The 13,933-nt window shown below is 37.8% G+C and overlaps 3 protein-coding genes across 5 annotated transcripts; 2 read left to right on the top strand and 1 right to left on the bottom strand.

Moving 5' to 3' along the window:
- The first annotated feature begins 463 nt into the window (after nt 1–463).
- LOC111441211 (calmodulin-binding protein 60 B-like) lies at nt 464–7,049 on the top strand. Of its 3 annotated transcripts, none has more exons than XM_023078184.1 (9): nt 464–608; nt 797–941; nt 1,405–1,480; nt 1,941–1,999; nt 2,857–3,350; nt 3,468–3,628; nt 3,751–3,954; nt 4,624–4,852; nt 6,007–7,049. In XM_023078184.1, exons 2-9 carry the CDS (start codon nt 832–834, stop codon nt 6,582–6,584), a joined length of 1,911 nt encoding a protein of 636 aa, XP_022933952.1. In that variant the 5' UTR covers nt 464–608; nt 797–831; the 3' UTR covers nt 6,585–7,049. The 3 variants fall into 3 exon arrangements, with proteins under 3 accessions (XP_022933952.1, XP_022933951.1, XP_022933954.1); XM_023078183.1 differs by having other exon boundaries at nt 794–941; XM_023078186.1 differs by lacking the exon at nt 464–608 and adding an exon at nt 636–716 and having other exon boundaries at nt 794–941.
- A 2,132-nt stretch (nt 7,050–9,181) lies between these two features.
- LOC111441217 (xyloglucan endotransglucosylase/hydrolase protein 22-like) lies at nt 9,182–10,520 on the bottom strand. The gene is made up of 3 exons (XM_023078195.1): nt 10,166–10,520; nt 9,903–10,096; nt 9,182–9,802 (listed from the first exon to the last, which is right to left on the bottom strand). The coding sequence occupies exons 1-3, from the start codon at nt 10,439–10,441 to the stop codon at nt 9,400–9,402; spliced, it is 873 nt and encodes a 290-aa protein (XP_022933963.1). The 5' UTR covers nt 10,442–10,520; the 3' UTR covers nt 9,182–9,399.
- A 1,918-nt stretch (nt 10,521–12,438) lies between these two features.
- On the top strand, nt 12,439–13,713 carry LOC111441216 (probable xyloglucan endotransglucosylase/hydrolase protein 23). The gene is made up of 3 exons (XM_023078194.1): nt 12,439–12,750; nt 12,844–13,037; nt 13,243–13,713. Exons 1-3 carry the CDS (start codon nt 12,457–12,459, stop codon nt 13,634–13,636), a joined length of 882 nt encoding a protein of 293 aa, XP_022933962.1. The 5' UTR covers nt 12,439–12,456; the 3' UTR covers nt 13,637–13,713.
- Nucleotides 13,714–13,933: the final 220 nt, after the last annotated feature.

Raw genomic sequence — 13,933 nt, 5'->3', positions numbered from 1 at the left:
ATTATCTATTTCCTAAAAAAACATATTTTTATGAATAGAAGGAAAAATTGATAAGAGTCATTATTATTATTATTATTTACAAAGTGATTAAATAGGAAAGAAATAGGTAATATAGATTAAAAAGGCCTCTTGCCCCAATCGCAGGCGGCGACCAAAAATGACTTCAGATCTGAGGACGACGAAAAAGTTCTAATCCGCTGTCTGCTGACACAGAGATTTTGGAATCTGGAGAAGCCACGTGGCAGTCTCTTTCTTTTTCTTAGACATCAGTGGACTTGGAGAGAAGACAATTTCGGGACTGCGCAGCAGCGGATTATTACCGACTCGAGTGCTTGGTCCCATGGTCGAGACTTGGGATATTAGTCGTTCTCTCTCTACACACACACACACACACACACTCGAGTGCTTGGTCCCATGGTCGAGACTTGGATATTAGTCGTTCTCTCTCTACACACACACACACACACACACAAAAAAAAAGAAAAAAAAAAGAAAGGCTCTCTTTTAGGATTGTCTCACTTGTATCGGTGTTATTATTGTTTTTTGATTTTCCCGGTAAATCGGGATAATTTAGAGGGAAGTAGGAGAGATACTTGAGAAACTTTACAGTAAGTGCACTAGCATTTCTGCGAAATTTCCAGGATAGAGCTGGATGTTCGTTGTTGGACTATTTTGAATTTTGGGGGTTCTTTAGATTCTCTGGCTGTGTCACTGTGGTTAGGGTTTGTTTGTCCATGGCGGCTTTGTGATTTCTATCAGTTATCTTGAATCAACTTCTGATTTTGGTGTGCAGTAGATCTGGGAAGCTTGGACTTTCTCTAGAGATTAGAGATGCAGAGACAGACAAGATATATGGAGAGGACGAACTCCATGAGAGAAAAAAGGGGCTTGGAGGGTGGAGATGATGAGCTGCCGGAGCGAAAGCGACCAGCTCTAGCTAGGTATATCATTTATTTTTGGATTCACTTGTGTTCTGATCCATGGGTTCTTTTCTTTTTCTGTTCTCTTCTTTCCCCCTCCCCTTTACACCTTAATTTAGCTAGCGGTGAGAAGTCAAAATATAACTCTGTACGTCGGTGCTATGCCTCTGCTTACCCTTTCTGATCTTCAATTTAATCACTTGGACTTTTAGTTAGATGTCATGATAATGAGGTAGATGAGCGGAGTGGCTGCTTTGCTTGGGTTTATTATCTTTTTTGGCTAACTGTTTGCTTGATGAGAGTTGAGACCATGGTTCCTTTTTTCTAAAGGAAGAACCTTGACCTGTGCTTTATCTACGGTTATTTCTGTAATTATTCAGATTATTTTTTATAATTAATTCACATGATCATATCAATTCATTCTCAATAAAAGGTCATATAATACAAATGATCAACGCTTTTATGGATCTTTATTACTGGACAGTGTGATTGTAGAAGCCCTGAAGGTGGATAGTTTACAAAAGCTCTTCTCATCAATGGAACCAATACTCCGTAGAGTGGTAAGATGCACCGTTTCTATATTCTGTTATGGCTACATAGTAAGACTGTGTGAATGAGAGTAGTATTTAATTGGGTGTTCGCTTGGGAAGTGTTGTATGCTTGGTAGTATAAATTATCTAGTTTACTTGTAGCAACGCTAAGGATAATACTGATTCCCTTCCAGTATGCTTTTTAAGTTTTTCATAGACATGTCTGCTTGTGTTTTTATTATGTTTTAGCATGACAGTAATCTGTTTATCATTGGCTAAATGTACTAACACGTAATTGAAGTCTGGATTTTTCATTTCCATCAAAGTTTATATTCCTTCTATTTGAATTTGTCACTTTTTAATTCTAAAATTTTGTAAAATTCTTAGTTTTGATTATCTGGTTTCCTTATTTGATCCCATCTTCTCTTTCTACTCTAAAATTTTATATTTTGCTATACATTATTCTGATTGTTCTGATGGTGTCAAATAGGTTAGTGAGGAAGTGGAACGTGCTTTGGCTAAGATAGGTCCTGCTAGAATTACTGGAAGGTAACTATGAATCTATGGGTTTTGTGACATTTCCAATAATTTATTTTTGCTTCATGCTGTAGATTTTGTAATACTATAAATTATTCTTCACCTACTATTTATTTTCAGTTGAGATATTGCTTAAAATCTTAATATATTTAGAACCACATTTACAAGAGTTTAAATGTTTTTTGGTCCTTGTACCTTGGTGCACCACTTACAGGAGTTGTTGCTTTGTAGCAAAGTAGATCTACTGTTAGCTGTTTTGATTTAATCAAAACTATTTATGACAGTTGCATGCTTTTCTCTATGTTTGTGGGTCTGATCATTTTCCTACTCTAATATGATTACCTTTTGCTTAAAAAGATCGTGTGATTTGTGAAGATAGTAATCTTTTCAATGCCTTTTGCTTAAAGGGTTGTGTGATATGTGAATATAATAATGTTGTCAATGTTCCAATGGTGGGATGTTCTTGAGTTTTGAAACTACATGTGCTAGGTAAGAGCTGTGTTACATCTCAGCCATGTCTAATTTTTCAATCACTATTTGGAATCCGACAATGTTGTTGTCATGAAAACTGTTCATCTTCCCCAATGATGTGTTTACTACTATACTCTAGTGCTGAAGTCTTGTATGCATCCGTGGGACGTCATAATGCTCCATATCACAGCCAAATGCTCTCTGTCTGTTTTTTAATTTTCCTTCTAATCCTGTTTAATTCTATCCAAAGGTAATAAGGATTCTTGGTGATTAACTTAGTTGTGTTAATAAGTTCATTCTATAGGTAGAGAGTTAACTAGTAATTCTATTCTTATTATGCTTAACTTCCATTTTCTCTTTATGATCTACTATGATGATCTAACACTTTTTACTCACAGGTCTTCTCCTAAAAGGATTGAAGGCCCTGATGGAAGAAACTTGCAACTGCATTTTAGGTCTAGATTGTCTCTTCCCCTGTTCACTGGAGGGAAAGTGGAAGGTGAACAGGGTGCAGCAATCCATGTTGTTCTGCTTGATGCCAACACAGGTCGTGTAGTAACATCTGGACCTGAATCCTTGTCAAAATTGGACATTGTGGTACTTGAAGGTGATTTTAACAATGAAGATGATGAAGATTGGACGGAGGAAGACTTTGAAGGTCATGTGGTAAAAGAGCGTGAAGGAAAGAGGCCTCTATTGACCGGTGACCTGCAGGTTTCCCTCAAGGAAGGTGTTGGAACACTAGGGGATTTGACCTTCACTGATAACTCAAGTTGGATTAGGAGCAGAAAGTTCAGACTTGGGTTAAAGATGGCTTCAGGATTTTGTGAAGGTGTTCGTATTCGTGAAGCAAAAACTGAAGCTTTTACAGTTAAAGATCATCGAGGAGAACGTAGGTTCATGCTTTATCATTTTTAATTCTGTCATTTAATAGAAAGATGGAGGGAAAAAAAAAAAGGAAAAGAAGATATGAGTATATAATTTCTTAAATCTTTGTTTTATTTTGCAGTGTATAAAAAACATTACCCACCTGCATTAAACGATGATGTGTGGAGATTAGAGAAGATTGGAAAGGATGGTTCCTTTCACAAACGACTAAATAAAAGTGGAATAGTCACTGTCGAAGACTTTCTCCGACTGGTAGTTCGAGATTCTCAAAGACTACGAAGTGTAAGTGTTGTCGTTCATTCTGTTTCTTATTTAAAAATATAATAATTAAAGAAAAGACTGTTGTCACTTAGCTCTTCTTTATTCTTATCCCCTATAACTCTTCAAATTTTTCCTGTTTGTAGATCCTTGGAAGTGGTATGTCAAATAAGATGTGGGAGGCTCTCTTAGAACATGCTAAGACCTGTGTCCTGAGCGGGAAGTTGTATATTTATTATCCAGAGGAATCCAGAAATGTTGGTGTTGTTTTTAACAATATCTACGAGCTCAACGGCCTGATTGCAGAGGAACAATACTTTCCTGCTGATTCTCTGTCTGAGAGCCAGAAGGTAATTTCAAAACATGCGTTTTTTGTGCTTCTATGCGTGTAATATATATGTGAAAAACACTTGTAAAGAGTTGTAAAAATCATTTCTCCGTTTGGATGTTTCCCATTTCTGTTATTGAAAAAAAATTCTTTAGCTGGTTTTGCTCGATCATGGTTCTTAACTTAAGAATGAAAAGGCGTGGTCTGTCTTGCTTGGATTTGGTGTTAGCAAGATTTTTCTACAAATTTTCCTCTTCTGTCTGTGGGAGTCTAGTTTCCAGAATGCACCATGCCAGGGATCTTTCCCCTTAATTACTACCCTCTTTAACAACTTAGAATTATTGTATTATATCTGTTGAGGTTGTTGCAATTTGCATAGGAAAATAAACATCCTTACAGAGGCCCCACCATAAAACTAGCTAACCTTGACCTTCCATTATTGAAGGTAGACGTTTTTTTCCTTTTGCGATTCATTTGTGATTTATTTATTGATATTTTAGATATTTTAGGTTTTAGCAGTTAGTCTTTTTTTGTTTTCCTCCTTGCTTAGAAGTTTAGACAAAGAAAGGTTGGCGTTTATGCTGCATAGTGATTTCCTACTTTAGCAGTAGTATAACAAATGCATTAAGCATATAAATTGCATAATGCTTTCTCCCTAGAAATAGTGTAAAAAATTATCTCCGCTTTGCAGGTTTATGTAGATACACTAGTGAATAAAGCATATGAAAATTGGAATCAAGTTGTAGAGTACGATGGGAAGTCACTTTTGAGCTCTAAGAAGCCAAAGAAGTCCAATGCATCCCGAAATGACTTTCAAGGAGGTCATCTTGATCTTTCTAATACTCATGTGTCAGTGCCCCGCATGCCAGTATCAGTTCAGCCTCAGCAGCCTATCGTGGATTCAGGACTCTCAGTTGCAGGTAACCACGCTTGTATCATTGTAATTAACCTTTCGGATGGTAGCATGTATTATAAAGCTTAATATATGACAGGGCACGCAAATGTTAATATTTAAAAATTAAGATGGGAACCATACATAGAACAAAAATGACTATTTTTTACCTTTTAAAACAATATTTTCCGATATTCAAAAACTTGATACCAACTAGGGGGCTTTTTGCAATACCAACTGTTTACATCCCTGCACTCTTGTTCTTATTCCTTGTTTATACGCTGCACCCCTGTTCTTATTCTTTGATGGAATACGTTATTTTGGATCTTCCATTTTGGACACGAGTTATTTTCACTGGTATGTTAGTTTTCTGCTCCTTGGAGAAATATTTGGGTCTAGAAGGCTGGGATTAAGGGTTTGGGGGCTTGACTCATTTTAATGCCTCGTGGTTCCGTACTTCTAAACTCTTTTGTAACTATCCTTTGGCCTAATCAGCAATAGTTGTGGTCATTTTTCCAAGTTTAGTTGCTCCTCATTGGCCAGGTCTTTTTCTCTTTTCTTTTCATTTCGACTCTTTTCTGTAAGTTTATTTTGCTTAATGAAACTAGTTTGTTCATCAAGAGTATCATATATTATAATGATGATAATAATATCTAGTTTCACATCCAAATAACATTCATAGACCTGAGAATGTGTAAGATTTGGGAACAATTTTATATACATACAAAAATTTCTCGAAACTCTTCACTAATCAGCCTTACCTCTCCTCATGGATAGTGGATCAACTATAAGTAATTGAGTTACTATGTCAAACTGTAGTCTACAATATTGGTGAAAGAGGCAATGAACTTGTGATCTTTTCGTTTTCACAGGATTAAGCTTGTTGTATAATGGTATAAAAATATTTTATTCTCTAAGCAGGTGGAGGGATCATTTTATGCTGTTGTATCGTAGATTTGAGATTCCCCTTCACTGCTCCCCTCACAAAGTTCTGTCTCTGTGGCTTTGTGATAGCCTTTGGTTTCATATATTGGATAATATGAATTTTCCTGGTTGTAGTTCACAAATAATTGCGATGTGTCACATTTTCTGAGGACTGACTCATATATTAGAACTGATGACTGCTGTTGTTTGGCTGACTATATTTTGTTTTATTTTTTGTATTTATATTTGGCAATTCAGGGTATAATGATAATACAGCCACAAGATATTCAACCCAACCACAGTTTGTGAATTCAACTTCTCGACCCCAATTTGACAACTCCTCATTTACTCCAAATGAGTTGCTCGGCAATTCTAACCACGTTCATGTCACAAGAAATGACCCTAGTACTTTTGGTTTGGCTCTTGGTCCTCCGCAAGCATCGTCATCTTCAGGTTTTCAGCCGCTTGGTTCTTCTCTTCAGGAATCTAATATGAATCCATTTGACTGGTCAAACAATAGAGACAAGGTAGTGGATGACTTCTTTTCAGAGGATGAGATTCGTATGAGAAGTCACGAGATGCTGGAAAATGAAGATATGCAGCAATTGTTGCGAATGTTTAGCATGGGTGGCCATTCATCTGTTAACGTCCATGATGAGAGTTTTTCATTCCCATCATTCATGCCTTCACCAATGCCAAATTTTGATGATCGAAACCGTCCTGGAAAAGCTGTGGTAGGTTGGTTGAAGATCAAAGCTGCAATGAGGTGGGGCTTCTTCATCAGGAAGAAAGCAGCCGAGAGACGTGCACAGATTGTCGAGTTGGATGAGGAGTAGAAGTTGTTTAGTCGTCGGTGCTGTTCAGGCTGTTATTTGAGCTTTCCTCACTCACTGCATCATATTCTGTAGGTCTTCAGAATTCTTCAGGTGACAACTCCTGCTCTTTGAGACTGGTTGGATCAATTCGAAAGGATATCATTTGTATCTGTATAACATATTAACAGCGGAAGCTACTTTTGTACAGATTCCTGTACAGTGACTTGTTCCTGTTTGCTAGTGTCTGTATTTAAGATGTTTTATTGTCATCAATCTACCTCTGGTAGGCCAAAAACATGAATGGGTTGGGGTTGGTCGGTGACGGTAAATTTCTTATTTCATTTGCCCTTTCATAATGTTGTTTGAATGATTAGGATCAAGGATTCCCTACAGTTTTCTTTTGCTTTGATATGTTTCGAATAACTGTATGAGAGATGATTCAGTGACACTAATGAATAATCCATGTGATTTTTAGTTGGTTGTTAATACATATAAATATTCTGGCATATTATTATTCACATTTGTTTTGGCATCTGTTTGAAGTTCAATCATATCAATGTTTCCATGTTACAGAGGATGAAATTATATGTTTAGCTTTACACAATCACCATGTTTAATCACGAACAATTAAACAAGCAGACTTACATAATAGGCAGTGACAGTGCCAGCGGAATTGCCAGCAACAAGTTGCATGTCAATCTTTCCAAGCAAGTACTCGTTCTGGGATTGGAATCCGGAGCCTGAGGCCTTGTCGAGAGACAGAGTGAGAAGTTGGCCGTTGTTGAGAATTTTGGCTCGACCATCTCTCCAAGTGATTTGAATATCCTGGTTGAAGTTAGCTGCAGAGAGAGCAATTAGAGAGGCGGAGAAAAGGAGAAGGAGAAGAGTTTTGGAAGCCATTTTTGTTGGTGAGTGTGAGGGAAATGAATGAATGAGTGACAATGGGATTCCGACTGCAATTTATAAAGAGAAGATGAAGATGAAGGTATGTTGAAATTCAAAAACAGAGGAAGGGTCCTACGAAACTCCATGAAACTTAGCCGTAGAGAGCTCAAGTCCTTATTTTGGTGGCTCTGTAACAACGTGGTTTTGCGTTCGCGCAATTGGAAAGGCGGAAGGGAAGAGGAAGACGGTGCGGTAGGGCCAGGTCGGGATTTGGGTTTGGTGAATGTAGGCCCAGTCGACCGGAGTGGTTTAGTGGGACCAAGCGAGGCGGCTTCCTCCTAACTCTTCCGACTCTTCCTTATTTTTGCCCCCAAACATTTGGACTCCCTACAATTATTTTTCATAAATAACCCATAATTTAAGAAAAGTTCAATGTTATTGGTAAGAAATTTCAAACCTTTTTAATTTAATTTGTAACTTTAAACAAGTAAGTTGCACAAATCAAACACAACACAGCTGATTTGCACTTAATTCAATAAAAAAAATTTGTAATTTTGGGAGAAAAAAAAAAGTGTCCTACCAGAAACTATACACTTATCGTATTTATGGTCATAAGATTAAGTGAAAGTAAAATTTTGGATCCTCTCAAAATTCTTTAGGTCGTGCACATACCTAAATAGCACGACTTTAGTTGGCTCCAGTCGAACCTCTTGACCTAATAGCCTCAACCTTTTTACTTTACACTAAATTTTATTCTCGATTCTACCTCTAGTTATCTTTTATTACTTTTGAACTTACGGTCAAAAATCAGACCCAACAAGTGTCATTAGTCCATTTAAAAATTATTTAACAAAGGCTTGAAATCAGTAAGTAGAAAGGATTAGAAATAAGCATAAAAAGAAAACATATAAGAAATAATAATAATAATAAATAAATAAAAAGAAGACAATTGGGTGTCAGCAATGGGAGGACAGCTGGTTGAAGAATATGAACAGAAACTAAAAGAGTGAAAGTTAATTGGTTGAATTTCCCAGTTTACCAAATTGTCACGACCCCAAACTCAAAAAGCTCCACCGACGGCGACCGCTTCATCGTATCATTGAACTGCGAACCTCTCCTTCCTCCTTATCTTCTTCTTACTTCCCATCCCATGCATCTCTTTTCAATTCAATTTGACACTCCAATCATCATTAATGGAGTGGAGTGTCGGTCCTCAGCTCCACCCACACACACACACACTTTCAATTCAATTTGAAGCCATTATCTATTACGCCAACCGCCCCTCTAAACCAAAATTGTCCTTCTCAACTTCGTCACCTTTTTGGTTCTTTCCTGACTTTAGTGGAACCCATTAAACTACACCATCCAATACACATCAAATTTCTATTACATTAGTTGTGGATTAGACCATGTATTTGCGTGTGCGGGGGAGGAGGGAATGGATGAGGAATTGGGAGTAGCCACCTTCGGTTCATAAATCAACGTCGTCTCTGTGTTGGGTTATATTATTTATGGCTGTATATGTGGACCTCAAACCAAGCCTTGGTGACCTTTGTTCATCAAATGATCTTCTGCTGCAGATCATGATGATGCCTGGATACAAAGACAAAACACCCCACCATCTTCACGCACTTCAATAATTCATTATATATATGTTTATTATAACATTCTCGATGTGAAAACTCTTTATTTAAAGAATTCTTTTTCAAGTTCGAACTACAACTGAGTCCTCAACATAGACCTTATAATTTATATTATAATGAAAAGATCAAACTCACAATTATTGTTCTTTTCTTCTTTATTTTGGCGAAATGGGAGTAAAAAGATGCAGAAACAACAAAAGAACAGAGATCACATAACCATGCAAAACCAGACATATATCTTATTGTATATACAATACGATATGATGCTTAGCTAAATTTTGTACGGCGGCCAAAGCAAATATGCCAATTTAGGCGGCAGTGTTGAGGGTACACTCAGGAGGGTAGCCTTGAGGGAATCTTTCGGCGTCTGTGCAGTAATTGTAAATCATGTAATTCCTCTGTACCCATTTCAGCCTCTGTTGTCGAGTATTGTCCAGATTTTCCGACAGCCATCCTCCGCCTGCAGAGTGGGCGCCAGAGGAGCACGACGACACCCCCTCCGACCAAACACACACGTCCGCTTTGAAATTCCTGTACGACGCAACGAAGGGAGCTTGGGACCAATCTGTCTTCACAAGCCCTCCTCTTGTGGCCCAGTCGTCCGCGTTCCACAGGCTCGAGTACAGTCTCATGGGTTGCTTTGTCGGGAACAGAACGCCTGAGGATTCCTGGTTCTTGAACTCTCTGATGGGCGTCCCGTCCACCGAGAATCTGGGAAGACAAAATCAATTCCAGCTTATTAATTTCACGTCGTATTCAAAATTTAAAATTTGGGTTTTTTTTTTTGGTTGTCGGTTTGATCAATTCTTACATGATTCCCTCTGGGTTCCAGAGGATTGAGTAGGTGTGGAAGTCGGCAGTGGGATCGAACCATAGATGAAATTGTTGCTCTCTGTCGCCCTTGCCTTGCGTATAAACATTAGTATGAAGTGTATAAGGATCACCGGTGAGATTCCCCAAGAATTCAAAGTCTATCTCGTCCCATGTCGAGCCTTCGGATTTGAGCTACAAAAAACGTAATTAATTAGAGACAGAGTAAGTGCATGAAAATATATAGAAAGTGATGTTAATTACATAGTAAGTGGTGACAGTGCCAGCGGAGTTTCCAGGCACAAGCTTAAGCTGCATATCAATTTTAGCAAAGAGGTAAACATTGTTGGAGCGAAAGCCAGAGCCAGAGTCTCTGTCCAAAGCGAGAGTAAGAAGGTCGCCGTTATTAAGAATATTGGCACGGTCATTGCCCCATGTGATCTCAAAATCCTGGTAAAAGTTGCCACCGAAAACAGAGGAAACAAAGAGGAGCAGAGATGAGAAAGCTAAGGCAGTGGCAGCAGAAGCAGAAGCAGCCATAGGGTTTGTTTATAATTGGGAAAGAAAGCAAAGGAAATGACGGCCGCAGTGGTAGTGGTGAGCGTGGGGGGAATTGAATTAATTTATACAAGCGAGGAGATAAGAAGGGGATGGGATTGCGTGTATATGATGCCCAACTTGTGGGGGCTGGAGCTGGGTAGTAAGAGCTGGACACAGATGGCATCGAGAGTGGGCGTGCATGGATTTTCATTTTTTGGATTCTAACATATCTACATGCCACACAACAACTCACTCCCCCCAACCTCTTCACTCAATTTCTTCGCACAATCTTCCATTTTGAAAACCTTACTCAACGTTAGACTCTTTCCAAGTTCTTCTCTGCTCAATTTATCTTTTTTAAAAAACAAAAACAAAAAAGGTTGAGATATTTTTTCTCATGAAAGCCCCACCTAACTTCATGCTCCTGCATTCACAAACACAAAACACACGACCCAAATTAGAAAATGAAAAATAAAAATAAAAATAAAAACAATAAAATCTTAATTTTTATATATTTGTTTTCTCTTCATATATTTTAGCAGCCATGTAGAAGATTCTTTTTTTTTCTTTTTCTCTTTTGAGGAAACATCCCTACTCCAATCAGAATAACACGACAGACATGAAAGAAGAGCATATGGAAAATATCTTCCAATGCTCCAAACCTACTCGATCGACAAAATAATACACATTATTGTTGTTATTAGAGAAGAAATTGAAGTGAGTGATATCTACCTTTCATTGGTTGTGAGTACTTATTGCCATTTGGCCCCCAAAAAGTCCCTTTCCCTTTTCTTTTCCTTTCCTACGCTTACCTACTTGCAAGCTGGCTTTGCTCTTTTGGTATTCTTCCATTTTACATCCCACATTTTTCTATTCATTAACTACTTTATTTAATAACATGCCAAATCCACCGCACATATTATTTGTTTTGATCCGTTACGCATCATCGTCTACTGTACAAAGGTTCCACATCTTTATTAGAAATGTTTCGTTTTCTTCTCTAACTGATATAGAATCTCACAATCCACCTCTTCGAGAGCCAGCGTCCTCATTGACACACCATCCAGTGTCTGACTCTAATACTATTTGTAACATCACAAATACATCCCTAACAGATATTGCTCGTTTTGACCAGTTACATATCGACGTCAATCTCACAGTAATAGACAAGCGCATCCTTGTCTATATGCTTGGAATTGATGTAAATTAATAATATCAATGAGTTCATAGACAAAACTACGTTAAATAGGCTTTTTATTTAATTAAAATTTAAATACAAGTAAAATTAATTATTAAATATTAAATACAATGGTAACGAAAGCATCCGGATATGGAATACATAACAAAAGTACATAGTTGTAATTGAAAACTTAGAACAATTAGGTCAAATAAACGATAATTAAGTTTAAAAATAGTTTAGTATGAAAGTTGGATAGGAGTTGACGTAAGGGATAAGGATAAGCATAAGGATTAAACAATAAAATCATATAATAATTAAAAATGAAAGTAAGAACCATGATGGAGGAAAGAGAGGAGTTTGAATGCATATTAATAATCGAAAATTTATGTGCAGCAGGCAGTCGGATGATCCACTAGAAGCTACTACAGACACAGCCCCATTCCCTATTCCACCTATTAATGTTAATGTTGAACAAAAGACAAGGACATTCTTAATTTCCCCAATGAGGAAGAAAAAACACGGGGTCCAAATCCGGACATGGGTCGGAAAGCCAAAACCTGGGAATTTGCCAAATGGTGCTCAATTTTGGTGTACACCAGCAGCTGCCACTGCCCCCAGTTTTTGTCTGCTTAATCATGTTTCAAAATGAAAACCCATTACGAATCAATGGTTTTGACCTTCATTTCTTTGCTTTGTTCCTTTGCCATCCAGCTGTGTTTTCCCACTTTTACCCCCAACACACCCCATTTTTCTATGTCATGGCCCTCTTCATCAACCCTATAAAAATGGTCCTCTTCGGCAATAACCCATATTCATTCATTAAATTCCTTTTAAAATGGCCTTCTTTTCTTATTCAAACAATTACTCTATGCTACTTTTGGTCATTCTGCTTCCTTGTCTGCTGGGGTTTGAGAAAATGGCTGAAGCTGGAAACTTCTACCAAGACGTGGACGTGACTTGGGGAGATGGTCGAGGAAAGATCTTGGAGAATGGAAATCTGCTGACTCTCTCCCTTGACAAAGCTTCTGGGTCAGGCTTCCAGTCCAAGAAACAATATCTCAATGGTAGATTTGATATGAAAATCAAGCTCGTCCCTGCCAACTCAGCAGGCACCGTAACAGCCTATTATGTAACCACATTACTAAATATGCTATGTTGTTTACATTACATTAATTTGATGCCTATGTTTTAAACTAAAGTTATTGCCTTCATATTATTATAGTTGCGTTCACAAGGTTCGTCATGGGATGAGATAGACTTCGAGTTCCTTGGGAACTCGAGTGGCCAACCTTATATTGTACACACCAATATCTATATACAAGGACAAGGTAACAGGGAACAGCAATTTTATCTCTGGTTTGATCCAACCGCTGACTTCCACACCTACTCCTTCCTCTGGAATTCTGCTCGCATTCTGTAAGTACCATAATTGTATGATATGTTTTGAGCATAAGCTCTCATGATTTTGGTTTTGGTTTCTCGAAATTGACTCGTATTAATGGAGATTTATTATTTACTCATAAACTTATAATCAATCCCTTAATTCCAACCATTCTCCACGTAATTGATTGAAAAAAAAAAAAAGTTTAGGACTTAATTGAAATGTGTGGCGTGGGGTTAGGTTCTACGTGGATGGGAGGCCAATAAGGGAGTACAAGAACATGGAATCCAATGGGGTGCCATATCCAAAGAAACAGGCGATGAGATTATATGCGAGTTTATGGAATGCGGACGATTGGGCGACAAGAGGAGGGCTGGTGAAAACGGACTGGACCAAGGCCCCCTTCACGGCTGCCTTCAGAAGCTACAATGCCAATGGATGCGTGTGGACCAATGCAGCGTCGTGGTGCTGCCAGAACTCGGCGCCATGGATGTCGGAGGCGCTTGATGCCGGCAACCAGAAAGTGCTGCGATGGGTTCAGAAGAAGTATATGATTTATAATTATTGCGCCGATAAGAAACGATTCCCTCGAGGCCTTCCTCGGGAGTGCACTGTCCCGGCTACCAACCCATAGAATATGCAAGATTATGAACAGCTTCAAAATTAGTTTTACGCGTTTTTTATCTGGAAAATTGATTCTTTTGATTTCTCTACCTCTTCCATTTACTCTCCTTTCATGTTCGTACTTCATTTGAAGTTATTTAATTAATAAATAAATAAATAATATTTAATAGAAATGTTTAACATTTTGTTTTCAAATTTGTTACTAAAGAGCCTAAAAAACACATGTAGGCATAAAAAATGTTAAATAAATAAAATTGGATGCACGGAGTTTTATATAAAATATAAAATTTATTTAATATAAAAACAA

Source organism: Cucurbita moschata, unplaced genomic scaffold (assembly GCF_002738365.1).
Source record: "Cucurbita moschata cultivar Rifu unplaced genomic scaffold, Cmos_1.0 Cmo_Scf00003, whole genome shotgun sequence".
Classification (NCBI taxonomy): Eukaryota; Viridiplantae; Streptophyta; class Magnoliopsida; order Cucurbitales; family Cucurbitaceae; genus Cucurbita; species Cucurbita moschata.
This window is presented reverse-complemented; position numbering and strand designations above follow the sequence as displayed.